General features: G+C 44.6%; 1 protein-coding gene across 3 annotated transcripts in view; it reads right to left on the bottom strand.

Moving 5' to 3' along the window:
• Positions 1 to 20,275, bottom strand: part of MDN1 (midasin AAA ATPase 1) — a 163,912-nt gene that overhangs the window by 13,059 nt on the left and 130,578 nt on the right. For 2 of the 3 annotated variants that reach the window (XM_080666284.1, XM_080666286.1), the window contains exons 79-92: positions 19,208 to 19,693; positions 18,705 to 18,931; positions 17,955 to 18,110; positions 17,624 to 17,787; positions 16,695 to 16,856; positions 13,733 to 13,870; positions 11,863 to 12,004; positions 8,454 to 8,629; positions 7,415 to 7,558; positions 6,603 to 6,750; positions 3,251 to 3,576; positions 2,763 to 2,924; positions 967 to 1,068; positions 124 to 337 (exon numbers count right to left, since the gene is read on the bottom strand). In XM_080666284.1, coding sequence (XP_080522410.1) covers positions 124 to 337; positions 967 to 1,068; positions 2,763 to 2,924; positions 3,251 to 3,576; positions 6,603 to 6,750; positions 7,415 to 7,558; positions 8,454 to 8,629; positions 11,863 to 12,004; positions 13,733 to 13,870; positions 16,695 to 16,856; positions 17,624 to 17,787; positions 17,955 to 18,110; positions 18,705 to 18,931; positions 19,208 to 19,693 — 2,747 coding nt within the window. The remainder of the gene's footprint in view (positions 1 to 123; positions 338 to 966; positions 1,069 to 2,762; positions 2,925 to 3,250; positions 3,577 to 6,602; positions 6,751 to 7,414; positions 7,559 to 8,453; positions 8,630 to 11,862; positions 12,005 to 13,732; positions 13,871 to 16,694; positions 16,857 to 17,623; positions 17,788 to 17,954; positions 18,111 to 18,704; positions 18,932 to 19,207; positions 19,694 to 20,275) is intronic. The other variant, XM_080666285.1, reaches the window with a different exon arrangement.

Genomic DNA, 20,275 nt, shown 5'->3' with positions numbered 1-20,275 from the left:
AAAGAGTTTTTAAAAGCCATTCCTCTCCCTCCTAAAGGTGAATTTGTAGTAACAGCTGGCGGCACACAGCCATACAGCATAAGCTCTCAGCTCAGTGAGCAAAGAAGCCTTCCCTGTACCTACCGTAGGTCTGCGCATCGTAAGGGTCGCTCCCTTGTTTAATGTGCTCAAATGCAGCCGCGTCCTCCGCCTGGGCCTGGGGCTGGGGCTGGGCCGGGGTGGGCTCCTGCTCTGTGGGGCTGTCCATATCCACAGTCCTCAGCCTCTTGTGCACGTGCTCATTGTGATCACCCATGGAGCGTTCATTGTTGGCCTGTCCAGGTTTCCTCTTAAAACTCTGGGAAATAGGAAATTCATCAGAGCCTTGTCTAATAGTAAAAGACTAAAAATAACCACAATGTCCGTCCTGGGGGGCTGGTTAAGTAAATTAGGTACAGCCATACAAAAGTGGAATTCAACATAGCTGTTATAAAGAATGGGTAGTTCTTTACATACACATGTCCACATATGTCACATATGCAGAGAAGATCTAAAAGAAGACAAAACTGGTAGCACCCACTTCCTTGGTTGGCTTGAGAACAGGAATAGGATGGACGCTTTTTAGGGAACTGGTTTTTACATAAAAATTTTGTATCATGTGCATAAATAACACCCCATTAAAAAAACATTTTTTAAACTCAAAAGACTATGGACATTGAAAAGAGTAACACTGGTTGGTGCTGGGCAGCAGCACCAGGATCTTAGGCTCCATAACAGGAATGGGGTGGTGGTGTGTGTGTCCATGACCCTGCACAGGTTCCACTGGGAAAGCCCCAAAGTCGTAGCCTACTCACCAGGGCTGCCATCGTGTCTGGTAGAACAGGGACAGCAAAGGTAAAGAATGTGGCTTTTTTTTAATCACTATGTTTAGAGCATCTTTTTTTACATGCAACCTTCCCTTTAGTTTAGCTGAAGAGTGATAGACACCTGTGTGTTTTTCCTGGTCTGTTTCTGGGAGGCCAACCGGGCGATGACATTGGATTCGTGGCCTTCTGCCTGGTTCGCGTCCGCAGCTCCACTCCCGTGTTCCTATGAAATCCAAGCCATAAAGAATGAGGATGGAGGAAGCTACCAAGCACCTGGTTACTGTGCTGCATTGTGCACAACTTCTCTCACCATTATTCTCATCTCAGAGTGAAAGTGTCACACCTGCCCGCCTGCTCTGGAGGGAACTCATCCATGACTACAGCCTGGCCCGTGGGCAGAAACAGGAGCATCTAGACCCGGACCTGTTACCAGCACTCCGGGTGACCTCACTCTGCCAGGCTGACAGTTCCTAGTTTACAGGAGTGTAGTGACTCACTCTGAAGTCAGGACAGACCTGATTAGAAACCAGGCTTCATCAGCAACCAGCTGCATACCCTCGAGACTGTCATTTAACTTCCCTGAGGGCTATTTAACTCAAGTGTAAAATGGAGAAAGTAAGAACAATATCAGCCACCTTAAAGGGCTATTGTAAGAACTTGCTGAAGTAATGAAAATGCTTAGCACCTTATGGGTGCTCGATAAATGGGGTGGAGATGTAAGTATATAAGCAGTGGTAATTATTGGGGAGAAAATGGGCTGAGATAGGCTCCAGGAGCTGGTAGAGTCACTGTTGCAATAGCAGGTCCTTTGACCCAGGGCTCTCATAGCATGCCAGCGGCCCCAGCTCTGGCCACATACGGAGCACATCACCCAGGTCAAAACATAAAGTGCTGCCCGGCCAGTGTGGCTTAATGGTTGAGCATCGACCTATCAACTAGGAGGTCGGGGCATATCAAGAATCAACCAATGAATGCATAATTTAAGTGGACAACAAATCAATGTTTCTTCCTCTCTCTCAAAATTCATCAATAAAAAATCCTATATAATAAAAGCCTAATATGCTAAGTGTCCAGTCATCTGGTCGGCCGTTCAACCAATAAAAGTGTAATATGCTAAGGCCACTCAACCACTTACTATGATGTGCACTGACCGCCAGGCGGGCAGACAGTCGACTGACTCACCAGTCGCTATGATGTGCACTGACCACCAGGTGGCAGACGCTCTGGACTGTAGGTTAGCTTGCTGCTGGGGTCTGGCCTGTCGGGACTGAGCGAGATGGGCCAGACACACCCTGGAGCTCTCCCAGGCTAGCCAACCACCCATGTCCCTCCCCAGCCCCGATCATGCACCAGTGGGGTCCCTTGGCCTGGCCTGTGCCCTCTCGAAATCCAGAACCCCTCAGGGGATGTTGTAGAGCCGGTTTTGGCCCAATCCCGCAGGCCAGGCCGAGGGACCCCACTGGTGCACGAATTTGTGCACTGGCCCTCTATAATAATAAAAGTGTAATATGCTAAGTAGACTGTATGTCCTTCCAGACGAAGCTGGGGCTGCAAGGGAAGCCCAGGTCCTGGGTACCCGCCGGCAACTGGAGGGAAGCCGGTGCCAGCAGCCAGGGGAAGGAAGGACTACTCTTGCACGAATTTCGTGCATTGGGTTTCTAGTAAAAAAATAACATGAACCTGATTCCCCCACAGAGAACTACTTAACTTTCTCATTAAGCCTATCAGTTAAATATAATGTATAGCAAATATTCTGGGGTTAGTTCAGGGAAGCATATAAAAGTAGGTCTACAATCATTTTCTCAAGAAAAATGACCTCTTAGATGTCACCTAAAACAAACATCACATGTAAGCCAGCTACTATGATTTCAGACAGGAAGAAGCGGCTCTCCTTGGGCAGCTGGCAGGGCCCCTCACCTCCTTCCCTGCCTCCTTCTCAGGCGCGGCCCCGGCCAGCTCCACCGCCTGCTCGCTCTGCATGTTCTCCACCCCAGTCTGCCCACAGGAGGAGTGCTCCTTCCTCTCCGTAGCCTCTGGCACCTGCTCCTCTGTGTCAGAGTCCTCCCCTTCTTTTTCTTCCTGCAGGGAAATCAAACACAGCATTAAGTGCTCTTGGGAAGGGACATGAGGTGGGGAACCCCTGCAGCAAGCAAACACCTCACTCCTCACTGAGGGGTCTGCATGGAGGGGATCAGCAAGGGAGGGTCTTAAACAGAAAATGAAAGCAGTACCACCTGGTGATGGAGGAGAATCCTAAAGCAGCGGTGCCAACCAGTGATCCGCGGACCACTGGTGGTCCGTGAGGTCCGAAAGGTTGGCGACTGCTATCCTAAAGGACGTTCCAGGGGGAGTAAGAATTTCTCCTCATTATTTCTAATCCAAGGCAAAGCAGACCACCCTAATACCTGAGGCTGGAGACCTTGGTCAACAGAGACACCATTCTCCGCACGGTTGTCACTGGCTTCAGCGCTGTCCTTTTCCTCCGGAGACGGCTCCTCCTCTTCTGAGCTTTCCTCAGAAGGCTGGCCCATATCTTTGTTTTGGTCACTAGCTCCTGTGTCCATCTCTTCCACCCCCTCCCCCTTGTCATCTTCACTGGAGCCTTCCTCAGGCTCCTGCTGACCCTGATCTTCATTCTGATTGGCCTCAGTCTCTTCATTTATTTCCTCAGCTTCATGACCTGCTTCTTCAGTGTCCATTGCTTTTTCTTTAATTTCCAAAGGATTCTCTTCTGGGTACACAAAACAAACAAAAAAAGACAGAATTTTTAAAAACCAGTAATATCATTTTTTAAGATGGGATGGTTAAGTGTTTTGTTACTTGAAACAGGAGTTGGCAAACGATGGCCTGTGGGCCTAATGTGGCCCACTACATGTTTCTGTAAATCAAGTTCTACTGGAACACAGCCAAATCCATTCACTTATGTGTTTACCCATCCACTCCGTATTGCTTAGGGCTGCTCTCACTCTACAATAGCAGAACCAAGTATTTGTGACCTGTAAATCTAATATATTTACTATCTGACCCTTCACTGAAAAATGTTGCCTACACCAAATCTAAACCATACTTATATATTACATACAATTGATCGGATGGTGTGTTTTTTAAAATAAGTAATTCACTAAGAAATCATAAAAGCCACTACAACAGGAACATTTTAAACCACAGATAGGAAATGAGAATCTAATTTTCAATTATCACTGGAAATAATTTATGGACATAATTTTTTGTCATGCACAGAAAATACGAAAGTCAAATGGAAACAATCTTATTTGAAAAAGTTTTATTTAAAGACACTTATATGGACACTTCAGAAATCAGTTCCTTTGTCAGCAAATAATTGTTTAAAATAACTACTCCTTAGTTTATGTATGCAGTAGCTTAAAATGAGCCTGTGTGTCTTTCTAGGTCAAATGCCTTACTATACTTCTCAGTGGATTTTAACTTTCTTAGTTTTATGCTTGCTTGATTGTTGAATTTAAAGTTGAAATCAGATTTCAGAATTCTAAATTAATGAAATACCCTCAGAAGCAATAATTTACTATGTTTAAAAACTAGAGATTCACAAAGAATGTTTTGAGCATGAGGAAAGTCCGTATCAATTCCTTAACCAAATGGTTCTAGTTAAAGTTGCAAGTTCGCAACTTTATTTTTAATTCTCAAATACTTTAAACATGGAGAATGCATTTTACATTTATGAGAACCATATATACTCACCTCCTAGATTTAACAGATATTACCACATTACCACATTTGTGTCAAACTTCTGTCACTTCTTTTTAAGAAACAAAGGGTTCTGGATACAACTATCTGGATTCTGGAGGCCTTGGTCCTCCCTCCTTCCTTAGATGTCATCTAACCTGAAGCTGTTGTGTGTTATTCCTGCCCATGTTTCTGTACATTTGATGTATCCATAAATCATATATGAAACTGTTTCCTGAATTAAATTTTTAGATAAATGGTACCTTATTCTTTTGTACCTTTCTATTTCTGTCCCAATATGGTAGTATTTTTTTTAAGTTTAGTAACTTTTTAACTGATTCATCAGGAAGCAGAGTGAGGCTAGTTCACATCTTTCTGTCTGTTCCTCATCAGGATGGAGGCCACTACCACAGCAGCACCTCTCCCACAGCTTCCAACTAATACCAGATGACACTCCCTAGGGGAGTCACCAGGTGGAACAATGACAAGGGCACAAGATTACGGTCATATGCCTGCTGTGTGATCAATTTCCCTTGGGTTATTCAATTTCATTCCCCATTATAATGACTTCATATTTCAGGCTTAACACACTACATGCACACAGCAACCAATAACTGAAACTATCATTTCCTTAAAAAGCTGACACTGGGCTCCACGAAAAGTCTGGGTATACCAAATCACAGTGTTTCCATCAATCCGTGGGATAGGCACATAGTGATGGCTGTGGGGAGATAGAGCACCTCCCAGACACAATAGGATGGAGTCTGGCCAGTGTAGCTCAGTGGTTGAGTGTTGACCTATGAACCAAAAGGTCACAGTTCAATTCCTGGTCAGGGCACATGCTGGGGTTGCAGGCTTGATCCCCAGTAGGGAGTGTGCAGCTGATCAATGATTCTCTCTTATCATTGACTAGAGGCCCGGTGCACGAAATTCGTGCACGGGGGAGGGGTGTCCCTCAGCCCAGCCTGCACCCTCTCCAATCTGGGACCCCTTGAGGGATGTCTGACCACCCGATTATGCCCGAACCCACTGGGATCGGGCATAAACAGGCAGTTGGACATCCCTCTCACAATCCAAGACTGCTGGTTCCCAACCACTCACCTGCCTCTGCTTGATTGCCCCTAACTGCTTCTGACTGCCAGCCTAATCACCCCCTAACCACTCCCCTGCCAGCCTGATCAATGCCTAACTGCTCCCTGGCCGGCCCGATTGCCCCTAACTACCCTCCCCTGCAGGCCTGGTCGCCCCCAACTGCCCTCCCCTCCTAGCCTTGTCACCCCTAACTGACCTCCCCTGCAGGTCTGGGTGCCCCCCCCGCAACTGCTCTCCCCTGCAGGCCTGATCCCCCCCAACTGCCCTCCCTTACTGACCTGGTCCCCCCGCAACTGCCCTCCCCTGCAGGCCTCGGTCCCCCACAACTGTCCTCCCCTGCAGGCCTGGTCCCCCCCCAACTGCCCTCCCCTACAGGCCTGGTCACCCCCAACTGCTCTCCCCTGCAGTCCTGGTCCCCCCCAACTGCCCTACCCTGCTGACCTGGTCCCCCCCAAGTGCCCTCCTCTGCCAGCCTGGTCACCCCCAACTGCCCTCCTCTGCTGGCCTGGTCACCCCTAACTGCCCACAACTGCCCTCCCCTGAGGGCCATCTTGTGGCAGCCACCTTATGTCCACATGGGGGCAGCCATCTTCTACCACATGGAGGTGGCCATCTTGTGTCTTGGAGTGATGGTCAATTTGCATATCACTCTTTTATTAGATAGGATGCTTCTTTCTCTCTCTCTCTCTCTCTCCCCCTCTCCCTTCCTCTCTAAAATCAATAAAAACATATTTAAAAAAATAAAAATACAGGATGGAAATGACAGGAGAGCGAGAGAACTGCTGGTTCATAAGCTTTAGGTCCACTCAGATTAGAAACACTACAAAGAACAATTTTTGCAAGATGGAATTGAGCTGACCAAACATGATTTATGACTTGGTCATGACATTGACCTGAAGAGAAATCAGTTATTGCTCATTTTCAGTGAGTTCCCATTGGTCGCTTTAGGTTTTAAAGACACACCTTCTCCTTCTTCATGGTCCGTGTCCTCACCACTGTTCTTGTCTTCACTATCTAGATTCAAATCCTCTGGAAGGTCCAAGGCCTCAGGCTCTGGCAGCGTTTCCTGGTTGCCATGGTAAGGGTCCACCTCACTCTCATCATAGTCCCTCTTTGGACAGTGGAGAGAACAGACAAAATAACTGCTTTTGTTTTTTTATGAAGTAGTATTCACATATAATTAGCTCTAAGTAGTTATGCTGAGAGAATACAATGTCTTTGCCCTAACATTAGCAACCCACATTACAATTTTTCTGATATTTTTAGAATTTTCATTTGGAATTTCAAAATTCACTTTCTCTCTTTTTAAAAATCTTTATTGTTGAAAGTATTACAGATGTCCCCTTCCCCACTGATCCCTTCTAGCCCTACCCGCTCCCCACCGCAGGCCTTCAACACACTATTGTCTGTGTCCATGGGTTATGCATATATGCATATAAGTCAAACTTAACTTTCTATGCAGCTTCTCCACTGATAAGAGGTAAGAAGTACTGTGTTACTTGCTCTCAAAGTAGAAACTGAAGTTTATGAGAATAAAGGATTGTAGGTTTTAGCTCCCAAACGACAGCATAAGCCCCAAAAGTATGAAATCCACCTCATTGATAACCAATAGTTAGATATCTTATGTCCTATTAAGAGGCTCTGTTACACATTTGTTTATGAAACAATAAGAACACAGTGGATGAATAGAGAAAAAGGCCTTGAGACGTACGTGTGTGTGGTGCAGTGGCCCTGGCCTAGAGTCAGGAGAGTGGATCTGTTTTGAATCCTCATACCTCATCTATTTGTTCATTAATTTTGTCTTGGCCTTGTCCATCATCATCAGCTTCTGCTTCTTCCTTCTTATCATGCTGGTTTTTATCTCTGTTTGACTTCCCAGAATCCAAGTTGTCATCTTTAGCAACAAGTCCACAATCTTCCTAAATGTCACAGACAGAAAACACAAAGAATCATCACTCTTGATCTAAAAAACTGCTGACACACAGGCTGGCTCTACCTAATGTAGCTCTTAGGAGTGTATAATTTCTGCCTGCTGGGCCTATCCTCTGAAGTATCCAGATGACGGCATCGTCCATGACCTGGAGAGAACAGTCTGGGTCTGCCCAGACAGCAGTAATAGCAGGTGTGTGAACAGCAGGTTGGGTCAGGCTGAGCTGCTACAGTGTCACACCCAGCTTGAGAGTTCCTTTGTTGTTGTTTGTTAATTCCCACCCAAGGATATCTTTTCTACTGATTTTTTAGAGAGAGTGGAAGGGAGAGAGGGTGTGTGTGTGTGTTGGGGGGGGGGGGGAGAAAGGGGGTAGAGAGGGGAAGTGGCAGAGGGGGTAGAGAGGGGAGCGGGGGATGGGGGGAGAACATCAATGTGAGAGAAACACATCAATTGGTTGCCTCCTGAATGTGCCCCAACCTGGGTAGAGATCAAACCTACAACCAGGTACATGACCTTGACCAGAAATCAAACCCAAGATATTTTGTGTGCGGGCTGATGCTCTAACCACTAACCCACACTGGCCAGGACAAGCGTGGGGGTTCTAAGCAGGAAGCTGGAGAAGTTCCATGGCCAATAGCAGAATAAGAGCATGTACACTGAGTTTCTTTAACTTCCCTCCTTCATAACACATGGGATAGCTCAGGTCAAACTACTCTTTTGGCTCTGAATCAATGACTAAGATATATAGGAAAGATAAAAGAAAAGATAGAAGAAAAAGAAGCAAAACAAAGGAAAGGAAAAGCAGTAAATGACAGGGAGTGGTGGCTGGGAAAACTATCTCCCTTCAACCTGGGGGTTATGGGGTGGGGGAATTTTTGCATTACCTCATCCATTCCTGGTCCTGTTTCTTCAGTTTTGCTGTCTTCTTCTTCCTCATCTTCCTCCTCATCGTCATCACCCCAAAGCCTCTCATCTAGTTTGTCAGCTTCCTCACCATTCAGATCGCCCATCTGTTTATCCAGGTCTCCGCCCTCACTATCTGATTTCTCATCCTCCTCTTCTGAAAGGGAAGGCACTGAGCTTAGTTAGGCAAACCCGGTCCTGTGTGTGTAGGGGAGGCCTGAACCTACTACCTGGCAAAAGCTCAGCCTGGGACTTACTGCCTGCTTCTACAGAGCACTCTACTGGCAGAAGGCTTTAGATCTGCTGCAGTAGTCCTACTGTGTTTCAGAAACTGTTTGAAGAAAAAAGGAAGTCTGTAGTGTATCATCTTAACAGACCATTAGAAGGATGGTAGAAGAGCTGTCAGGATGCTTAATACTGGTGCTGGGGGAATATTCATTAGGGGACCCAGCAACCACACTTTTTAAAATTTCTTATCTGTAAAATGACAGAGTTGGTCTATAACATTTCCAAAGTTCCTTCCCTAACCCCAATATACTATACATCTATGATTTTATCCAACACCTAAAATCATGTGCATAGCTCAATCAGAATTTTCTTGCCACTAAGTTTGCTTAAGGTCCACTGTGTCAAAGGTTATAATCTTACTAGAAGCCTGGTGCACGGATTCATGCACCGGTGGGATCCCTTCGTGTGGGCTGAGGGGATCGGGCTAAAACCGGCAGTCCAACGCCGCCTACCGCTCCTGCTCATCCCGGCCTTGCTGTGCCTGCTGTGGGCTCACACCTAGTCAGTCCCAATCAGGAGAGGCTCGCTGTGGCGGCGCTTGCCAGCCAGCCGTGAGCCCTGCATCTGGCACCCGTGGGTCAGCTGAGCAGTGCTCCCGCTGTGGGAACGCACTGACCACCAGGGGGCAGCCTCTGCATTGAGCATCTTCCCCCTAGTGGTTAGTGCGCATCATAGCGACCAATCATTTGGTCACTTAGGCTTTTATATTTATAGATGCTGCTTAGGCAAGTGTACACACTTCTACTCTGAGGTCACCTTGCATTTCTGCAAGATATTTGCTTAGAAAAAGACACTATACCTCAAATTAAGCTTTGGACAGAAACTTAGGGCAATAGTTGAACTATGGAACAAACATATGACAGATGATGATGTTCTATAAGAAATTATATTCTCAAGTTATTTTTAATGACAAGGGAAATGTTCATAATACGTTAAACTAACAAAAGCCTAGGTGGCCCTCACACGCAACATTGTCACAAGATGGCCACCAAAAGATGGCCAAGAGCACAGTGGAGGCGGGACCCGGCGGCCTCTCCGTGCAGTGAGGCCTGGGGGTCCTGTGGCTATGTGTGGGGCCAAGGAGGCCAGTCCTGACGTCTCCACTGCCTCGCGCAAAAGACATGGGTCCCGATGGAGGAGGACAGTTGTGGGCAATCGGGCCGGCAGGGGAGAGCAGTTGTGGGTGATCGGGCTGGCAGGGGAGGGCAGCTGGGGGCAATCAGGCTGGCATGGGAGGGCAGTTGGGGGCGATTGGGACGGCAGGGGAGGGCAGTTGGGGGCAATCAGGCCCGCAGGGAAGCAGTTAGGCGTCAATCAGGCTGGCAGGGGAGCGGTTAGGGTGCGATCAGGCTGGCAGGCAGAAGCGGTTAGGGGCAATCAGGAAGGCAGGCAGGTAAGCGAGCAGTTAGGAGCCAGCAGTCCCGGATTGTGAGGTCCGCCAGGGATCAGGCCTAAACTGGCAGTTGGACATCCCCTGAGGGGTCCCAGATTGGAGAAGGTGTAGGCCGGGCTGAGGGACAAACCCCCATGCACAAATTTCATGCACCAGGACTCTAATATGTATATTAATAAAAAGGTAATATGCAAATTGGTCAGGACGCCCTCACAGTAACGACCGAACAGCAGGCTCTGTGGGGCGACAAGGCCGGCAGGGGGATTAGTGAGGGACGACCAAACGACTGAATAGCAAGCTGCGTGGGGCGACCAGGCTGGCAGGGGGGGGCAGTGAGGGACGACCAGACTGGCAGAGGGGGAAGTTGGGGGCAACCAGGCTGGCAGGGGCAGGGGGCAGTTAGGGGAGATCAGGCAGGCAGGCGAGCAGTTAGGAGCCAGTGGTCCCAGATTGTGAGAGGGATGTCTGACTGCTGGTTTTCAGGCCTAAACCGACAGTCAGACATCCCCTGAGGGGTCCCGGATTGGAGAGGGTGCAGGCTAGGCTGAGGGGACCCACCCCCCCGTGCACGAATTTCATGCACTGGGCCTCTAGTATATATATACTATATAAAAGGCTAATATGCTAAGTGTCTCTCCGTCCCTCAACTGGTGGGTATGCCACACACTGACCACCAGGGAGCAGGTGCTCAATGCAGGAGCTGCTGAGCTGCAGTGACTTGGCAGCAGTTCTCAGTGATGCACTCCAAAATGAGAGAGGAGGGAGCCTGATTCCTCGCGGGGCCGCGTGATTCCACCTTTGACCGTGGGTTATGTTGTTGCTGGGGCACTGTCGGCCCCTAATCTGGTTTACTGCACACTTGCGTTTGTGTTCCACACCCTGTACAACAGCAACTTTGCAGAGTGCCCTCTCACACTCCAGGACCCCTCGGGGAATGTTGGGAGAGCAGGTTTCAGCTCAATCCCTGCAGGCCAGGCCAAGGGACCCCACCTGCCGGAGGGACCCTGCTCACTCCGCAGACACTGGGGAGGGACCAAGGGACGTTTGCTCAAGGGTGTGTCCGGCCTGTCTCGTCCAGTCCTGCCCCACCGGCCACCTTCTAATTAATTTCCTTTCAATGTGCACAAATCCATGCACCGGGTCACTAGTGTGTGTGTGTGTGTGAGTGTGTGAGTGTGTGAGTGTGTGTGTGAGTGTGTGTGTGTGTGTGTGTGTGTGTGTGTGTGTGTGTATTTGGATGGTAGGCCTAAGGGGTATGTATCTATTTCATTCCTGCATTTTTGTTCCAAATCATCTACAAGAAATATCTACTATTTTTGTATTTATGGTGGAAAAAGTTAGTTTTAAAAACTATCCTGAACAATTTACTTTTGAGCTAAGGGCCCCACTAAGATCGCCTCCTTTCTCTCCTGACTTCCCTGAAGGGCAGTACCCACTCACTGCATTTAGCAATGAGGCAGCAGAAGCACAAGCCAATGTCTCAGGTTCCTCAGAGAAGAATCTCCAAAACTGCCTATGGTCCTCCACCTGGGTGGAGATGGTGATGGTGCATAATAAGTGCTAATGTACTCATTAGAAGTTATGCAGAATAACCAACTTGGTCCAAAAGATTCTTATAGGACAACAGGCTCCTTTTTGGGAACACATAACTTTCTGATTAAAAAAATTATTTTTCAAAAGCACGAATGCAGTGACAGATAGTCTCAAACCTTGTTCTTCAAGCTCCCCATCATGCATCTTCCCATCAAAGTCTTCTGACATCTCAATGGCGTTATCCTCGCCCTTAATGTCTGATTTTGAGTCAGGATCCTCTTTATCCTTTTCTTGACCCTTCTGAAATGTATCTTCTGCCTGTATCACAAAGCATAAAGAAAACACAAACAAATGTAACTTAACTAATGTTTATTCAGTTCTAAATAGAATATAAATATGTATATAAATGCTAAGGTTAATGGCATAAAGTTATCTCTGTGAAGAGAAAAAGAACACAGATAACCACACAATAATTTCTCATTTGCTATAAGATTTCTATAGTTAATTTCCAGTTTTACTGCATTTGTGATTAGAGAATACAGAAATTTTGTTGTGGTTTTAAGTGAATTTTTTTTTTAAAGAATCCAGACACATTTAAAAAGAATATGCATTCTCTGTAAGATAAAAAAAATTCATCAATCTTACTGCCCATATCTATATATATATAAAAGGCTAATATGCAAAGTGACCCCACAGGAGTTCGACCAGGAGACCGGGAGTTCTATTGCTCACTATAATGTGCGGTGACCACCAGGGGGTGGTGCGGAACAAAGAAAGGCCCCGGCCGACAGCCGGCAGCCGGCAGCCGGGAAAGAGGCCCTGGCCGGTGCTGGCAGCCGGGGAAGGGAAGCCCCAGCTGGCAGCCGGAAGGCCCCGATCAGCCCTGATCACTGGCCAGGCCTCAGGACCCTACTTGCACACCAATTTCATGCACCATGCATCTAGTCTTAATATTGTGTCACTATGATCTCTCACAGACAGTAACACACTGTGAATGCAACTTGGTTCACTTCTCCTTAAACTATATATTCCTATATATTCTATGTGGTATTTGGGGTGAAAGATTCATGATTGTTATCTCTTTCATTATGAATGAATTTTTAAAGTCCTTTTTTGAAATACAAAAATAATAAAATCTTATTAAAAGAATTCTAAGCACAACATTAAGAGTTAAGTTTCCCATGGCACCACCATCTTCCAAATTTTCCAAATAAATTACCATCAATAACATTCTGCTGCATCTTTTTATTCATGAATACATTATAAATATTAATATAAGTGTTATGTATCAATACCTGCCTCCTGACATCTTTTTAAATAAAAAAGGATTCATACTTTACAAACTGGAGATTTGCTTTTTTTTAATTTAAAAAATGTCTTTAAAAAAAATAAAAATAAAAAATGTCTTTTAGATATATTTCCATGTTAATACATATAAATCTAGCTCATTCTGTTTAATTATTTACAGTACTGCTCTGCATCATATCTTTGATCCTTATTAGCATTTCTATAAAAAATGGAATTCCTAAGTCAAAGAAGATAATACAATTTAAAATTTATTATATACTGCCAAATTGTTCTGGGTTTTTTTTTTTTATCCCTCTTCATATTTTTTTGCATTGGGTTGTACTTTTCCTATTAGGCTTACTCTTTTAACTCTAAATTTTTCCTATTAGAAAAGTACTATATGTTAAGTTAAACTTGAGAAATAAAGAAAAGCCAAAAGCCAACCTTTTTATTCTTAAATGGACTACTACCAAAAATACTTTAGAAAAATCAACAGCAACAACCTCCCCATTTAAAACTGTTAAATCATCTCTCTCTCAAATTATAGCCATAAGCAGTGACTGAGTTGCAAAGTTCCTTTCTATGATCTTTATGCTTTTTATTTACACCCACTCACCATACCCGAGTATTCTTAGAGGTTCACAGATCTCAGTTTGAAAACCATTGACATTTATGTCAGTAATTTAAGTATTAAAAAGAAAGGGGAAGGGGAGCCGTCTTCTGTAAACCCTGTATATGTTTCAGGCATGTGAAACGTACCTGTTCTTCATTTTCTATCTTGTCACTCACATCCTTCATGCCTTCACCTTCTCCAATTCCACCTCCCTCATAGTCATGGAACTCAGTTGCTCCCTCGCCTGCTGAATCTTCCATAAATTCTTTAGGCAGGCAAAATCCCTTGAACATAAAAGAGTGAACAGTTAGGCAATACAGAAGGAGATTTTCAGTCCTATCACACACACACAAAAATTCAAACAAATGCTTAATTCTTTCCTAGCTCAGTATTTTAAATCTGATAGAAGTATGGTAGGCCTTTGACGTTTTCTTCTTCCTTGGTGATGACAGTTACTATGTAGTTTCAAAGCTTGACATCAGATTTAATATATGAGGTTCTGACTTTGAAGAGGCCTCTAGTGTGTGGTTAATTTGTCATTTTGCCAAGACAGAAATCTGAATGATGTGTATTAGGGAAAGTATTTAGGAGCAAGTCAGAGAGTAGACCTCTCAGTGTCTAAATCCCAAAGGGGTTTTGTTTCTCTTATTTTCTTCTGAAATTAGTAAGCCCGAGAAGAGAGGGAGAAGACATGTAACCCTGAAGGTACAACAACTTAAAGCAGATGCTACAAGAGGGAGGTTTCATTTTTACTTGAAAAATGGAAATTTTGCACTAGCCGATTTAGCTGAGTGGATAGAGCATTGGCCTGTGAACCGAAGGGTCCCAGGTTCGATTCCGGCCAAGGGCATGTACCTCAGTTGCAGGCTCCTCCCCGGCCCAGGCCCTGGTTGGGGCTCGTGCAGGAAGCAACCAATAGATGTGTTTCTCTCACATCGATATTTCTCTGTCTTTCCCTCTCTCTTCCACTCTCTCTAAAAATCAATGGATAAATATCCTCAGTGAGAATTAAAAAAAAGGAAATTTTGTGCAACGCTCCTTAAATAAAATTTTAATATATTAAAAAATATGACTTCCCCCAGCTCTTAAAGCAAACCTGTCCCGCTTGGGGAACATGCCACATCTGGCTGCCACCTGGCACCTGGAACAGTGTGGGGTCTAGAGTGAAGAACAAGGCCAGACACAATCAAGTTCAGGAAGTGTTAACAACACTGTGTTTCATGTTGGAAAAGAACTGAAAAGCAAATTCAACTACTTTAGTGTGTGGGACAAAACTGAATAGAAATAACTGAATAGTGGCTCTGAATGAGAAATTTTAAGTTTAGAAAATACAAGCTATCAAGATATTTGTCATTCTGAGGATGAAAATGTACTAAAAATAAGTTAAAAGTAAGTTGCCAACTAACAAGGAAGTAAGATCCAAGACCAGTGATTGTGACTTAGTTACAAAGAAAGAGTTTTGCAGATTAAATGCTATAATTACAATATGATCTATTATTTTAGATCAACCTATTTTCTTAAAAAATTTTTTTAAAATAATTCTTTACTGTTGAAAGTATTACGTATGTCCCCTTTTGCCCCGTTGAATCCCCCACACATACCCCAGGCCTTCAGCAGCCTATTATCTGTGTCCATGGGTTATGCATATATGCATATAAGCTCTTTGGTCCAACCTACTTCAGGTTCCCTCAGCACTACTCAGAAAGGATACGAATAAATACAATATGGACATAAAAATAAAGGAAAGGCAAACTCACTTTCAGGATATGTATTCTTAGAAAGTCAATTGAAAATACATTTTTGTTAACTTACCTAATTTTCCCATTGAGCTAAATATATATATATATATATATATATATATATATATATATATATATTCAGATGCAGGCAGAATAAGACCACACAGGAAAGATTCAGATATCCTGCAGGGCACACCACTACAGTAGCTGCAGCTGGGACAGCGCTGGGCTCCCAACACCTTGCTTATATCAGAACCACTTCCTCCTCCACAACACACCCCAACATATACACAAGTCAGAAGGCCAAAATCATTCTAGAACCTATTAGACCAGTACAATGTGCAAGTAGACAAAACACAGCTAACCCAAATCTCAGGGCACCCTCACTACACATTGTCCTGCTATTGTCGTTTGCATGTAGTGTCACCACCAAGAAATGATGGGATGTGTAAGACTGGCTCAGTGTTCATCAGATAGAGGGGGCAAATCAGAGATGCATCCATTTATTTATTACTCAACAAATACACATATTTATCCTCTAGAAACAAGGCATGGGCTTGCCTTCCATTCTTGTTTCCCTTTTCAGTACTCCAGATACTCAGAACTAGGAACTCTCAACTGTTTATAAGAAACCTAGACCCTACCTTCAGTTTGTAAATTCCTATCTCCCTCAAATGAATCTCATCTGTACTGTACTTAGATTTGGAGAAAATCTTGGAATACTAAAGAAATAAAAAAGCAAAAATGTACACATTCAATTGAAATTATCACAAAAATGCTAAGCGTATAGGCAGATCTCATTTTACAAATGAGGAAAGTGAGGTTTAGAGAGGTCAAATGAGTAACTCGAGAATTGGATACCTCATGATCAGATTACCACGCCATGCTCAGTCTGTTAGATTTGGCTGTCTCCTGCTGGGTGCAGGGGCTGAATGAATGAATGCATGAATGAGTGAGTGATTTCCCAATTAAAGAAAAATGCTCCACCTAACATTAAAAGCCCCATTACCATTTCATAATAATTACATATAAATGATTTAAAGAAAACTTAGCCTTACAGATTCATCTATCCTAGAAATCTAGCTTGGAGCTAATTGAAGACTTCAAACTGGGGACAGGGTGAGAAGGGTGTGAAAAGCTGCAGCCATTAGACAGCCTCTGGAGTCTAGGGAGCTCATCAGTGAGGGGTCTGTAGATTCCAAGACTACAGTTGAAACAGGCTTATTAAAAGGGTGCCAGACAAAACCTTACATAAATAATCCACAGGGAGAGCAAATTTGAAGGTCCAAAGTAAAAGCCCGTCAAACCAAACACTAATGGGTACAGAATGTTCCAGCTGCCCACGGTGCTCCACATGAGTAGTCCTTACCTTCTGAGCAAGCTCCGTAAAGACCTGGGTAAGCACAGAGAGCAGCTTTGCAGTGCTACGATGAGTTGCCAAAGACATGGTCAGGAAGAAGAGGACAAGGTCCGAGTACCTGGAGAGCATAGGCAGCAGGCGCACCAACCAGCAGCAGGACTGGCTGAAGAACTGGGGGCAAAACAGATCAGAAGGCCTGGTCACACTGCTAAAGGGGTACTGGGTTTTCCTTGGGGTGATAAAAATGGTGATGACAATGTTCTGGAACTATATAACAACATTGGTTGTAACAACACTGTGAATTCAAGGTACTAACTGTCACTACTGGTAGGGGTTATGTACTTTTAACATGCACACACACCTGCTCACTGAGATTTCTTCCTTGTTCACACAATGTACACTTTAAATTCTCAGTCACTTTAGTTTCATTTAGTTAACTAAGTTGTTTGTTAATAAAATGTTTATAAACAAATCCCATTGGGAATCAAAGTTGGCACTGGAGGCAATGATACAGAATGACATACAGTGTCCTACAAAGTAAGCTGCCTCTCAGGACTTAATGGATTTGACAGCTTCCTCTGCTGGCTTATTGGGAAAGGATGGTATTTGCAGAGTGTGGCCATTAAACTTCAGTTAATGGCAGCAAACTGAACATTGAATACTCAGGAGAATGTGGTTAGGATATAAAATACCAAGATAATGAATATTCTGGATTGCTAGCATTTTTGTACCTAGGCATCTTACAACTGTAACTCTTAGCTAACAAGCCCTAAGCTTTTCAGTTTATCAATAGCATTTACATCTATAAAGAAAGCAAATTCCTAGTGATTTTGCCACAGAGGCCTGCTTTAGGACCACCCACAAAGCGAGGCGAAACCCCCTCTCTGCCTTTGCTCAGTCTACTCCCGACAGCAAGCTTATAAAGAACAGTTGGTTACCATGTGCTTTGCTGCTGTGCCGTCCTCACCACACGATTTCAGTCTCTCCAACAGCTCAGAGACAGCAGAAATTATTTTCTGCACATGCAAAGTGCTCACGTCAGCCCACAAGTCTTCCTCTAAGAGTTTTGTTAGATGTCCTGATTGCAGTCTCTCAAAGCCTGCTGAAAAGAACGACATGATGAATAACTGAAGATAAACCCTTTCATCCCCATTCATCCAGTCATTTATTTCAAATATCTGTCCTTAAATATTCAGTCACAGAGATAAACCATCAAACTGAAAAATTAAATCAAATATGAAACTAATGTTTGCCTGATTTCAGACATACCATCCTCTTCCTGTGGCCTTGTCTGGTCAGTGTTTTCGTCTGTCTTTTTACTATTTCTTTCTGCTAAGTTCTGGATGGCATAAAGGATGGACCGGATGGCAGTTTCCATTTTCTCTGCAAAATCTTCCACAAACCCTTCATCCAATATTTGGTTTCCTATTAAGTAAATGGTACAAACAAACAAACAAACAAACAAACAAACAAAAAATGATCATTTGTGTCAGGAAACCATTGGCAATGCTCACTTGTTATTTTAACAAATGGTCACCTGTAAGCACCTACTATGGATCAGCCACTGTGCCAAGCTATGCTGGATAGAAAGATGAATGGGACAAAGTCCCTGCCTAAATAAAGCTACAAGGTTATCGTTTTATATTAAAACAATTTTGCTAAAAGAATGCAAAAATATGAAAGTAACAGTTTAGATGGTGTGTCTAAACACTTAGTCAAATGCCACCCTCAGCTTTCCGGTATAAGGGAGAACTGTCTGTGACAGCTTGAGGGAGCCTGTGGTGTCTCCATACACGTGTGCTACAAAGAAAGTGACGTGACAGTAATCCCAAGGCAAGGGACGCGAATGAATGTAGGAAAATAAGAGCTGTGGGTCCAACCACACCTGTCTGCCTTAGAACCCTGGACAGATATGTTTAGAATGAAATAGTTATGTGTCTTTAGTATAATCTAGACTTTGTCTATAAGACATCACTCCTATGCTGGGCTTTTCCTCCTTTACTGAATAACAGTCCTTACCTCCTTGGCTGCCTGACATGAGAAGATGTGTCTTCCAGGTAGTAAAGTCATCTGTGGCTTTACGGATTTCTCCTCTGACATATTCCAGGCTCTCAACTAATGCCATTTGTTGGTCTGTTTGCTCAACCTCCCTCCCTGGAAGAATGAACAAGGACTCCAGGCCTTGCAAATGAGCTGACACCTGGGACAGGCAACTCAGCCCAGAAGAGCAAACTTCAAAATCTTTCCTGCAACAACAGAAATGCCACAATGTTGAAAGGAAGGGGGTATGTGCCGCCTCCCCGGCCCGACACACACACACAGTCCTTCTTCCAACAACTAAAATGAAAGCAGAGCAAAACTTGCTGTATGTGAAACTGCTACATATATGCCACAAAGCACTAGGCCTGTCTGCTGAAAAACGGGGAACTGAAGCCCAAGCCCTTGCATAATTTTACTCATCACTAAACTCTGAGCAAGTACCCAAGCACACAGAGGAAGAGCAGAGGCATAAGCACACTCACCAGGAATGAAAGAGAGTCTCACAAGACTGCTGCCTAATTCTGTCAACGTCAGCTTTCACTGTTTGAACGGTCTTCAGCATCTCTGTTAATCTCAAAGTTGACTGTTGCCAAAGCTGGTCCTGTTTCCGCATCCGGCAACCAGAGGGCAGCTGATTGCCAGGTACTGGGGATGGATAGCTCAGATCTGATGGGCTGAGGTCCGGCACTGCTCTGGAAAGCTGCCCTGTGGTGAGCTCTGGTCCTTCCGGGCAGAGGATAGAAGACTGACCCTGTGCCTGGGCATCACCTTGGCTTGGAACTGACGCTGCGCCAGGGCAGCACTGGAGGAGCCAGGAGAGCTGCTCAAGCAGGATCTGGCTCTGCATGGCCAGGTGCTGCAGCCTCTCTGTCCACTGCTGCACACTGTCCTGGGGGGGGAAGGCCACGGGGTAGAGCAGTGGCCCTGTCAGCCTGCCCTGAATCTCTTGCACACAGCTGAGGAGGTTTCTGTGCAGAGAAAGCCATGGGAAAAACACAAGGCACCTTAGACTGTGTCACCATGTTGTTTTTTAACAGTAAATTCATTCATTTCTAAAGCAAGTGTGGGCTTTTTCACATAATTTAAAAAAAGGGGGGGGGAGGGTGGAGGATCCCTCCAATAGGTAAGAAGTCTATTCAAATGCCTTCCAAAGCACCTAGACACATCCTTCAGTCTTTCACAAGCATCAAAACTTACTGCGTATCATCTGACCCCTTACACCCCTCTCACATGCAAGTCACACCAATGCAGTGATTTCAACCACTTTTTAAAAAAAAAAATCTAGTAAATGTAATATACTTTGCTCAATAAACCCTTATAAGTGGGCAGCAAACACCTAAAATTGAAGTGATTAATCTGGAAATACTACCTCTCAACATTCAATAGATGATGACAGACTTCCCAACTGTCCTCACCTTTTAAATATCTATTTCCGTTGAGGACCGTCCATGTACGGTTGAGCAAATTGAAACTTTGTGATCCAAAAAGCCCAACAAACTGAAGCAGACTCAGATCTGATTTGTGCCGAGATTGGGATGTCCTATCCATAA

The sequence above is a fragment of the Plecotus auritus genome, assembly GCF_963455305.1.
Source record: "Plecotus auritus genome assembly, chromosome: 4".
NCBI lineage: Eukaryota > Metazoa > Chordata > Mammalia > Chiroptera > Vespertilionidae > Plecotus > Plecotus auritus.
Note: the sequence above shows the minus strand (reverse complement) of the source record. Positions and strands in the feature narration are given on the sequence as shown.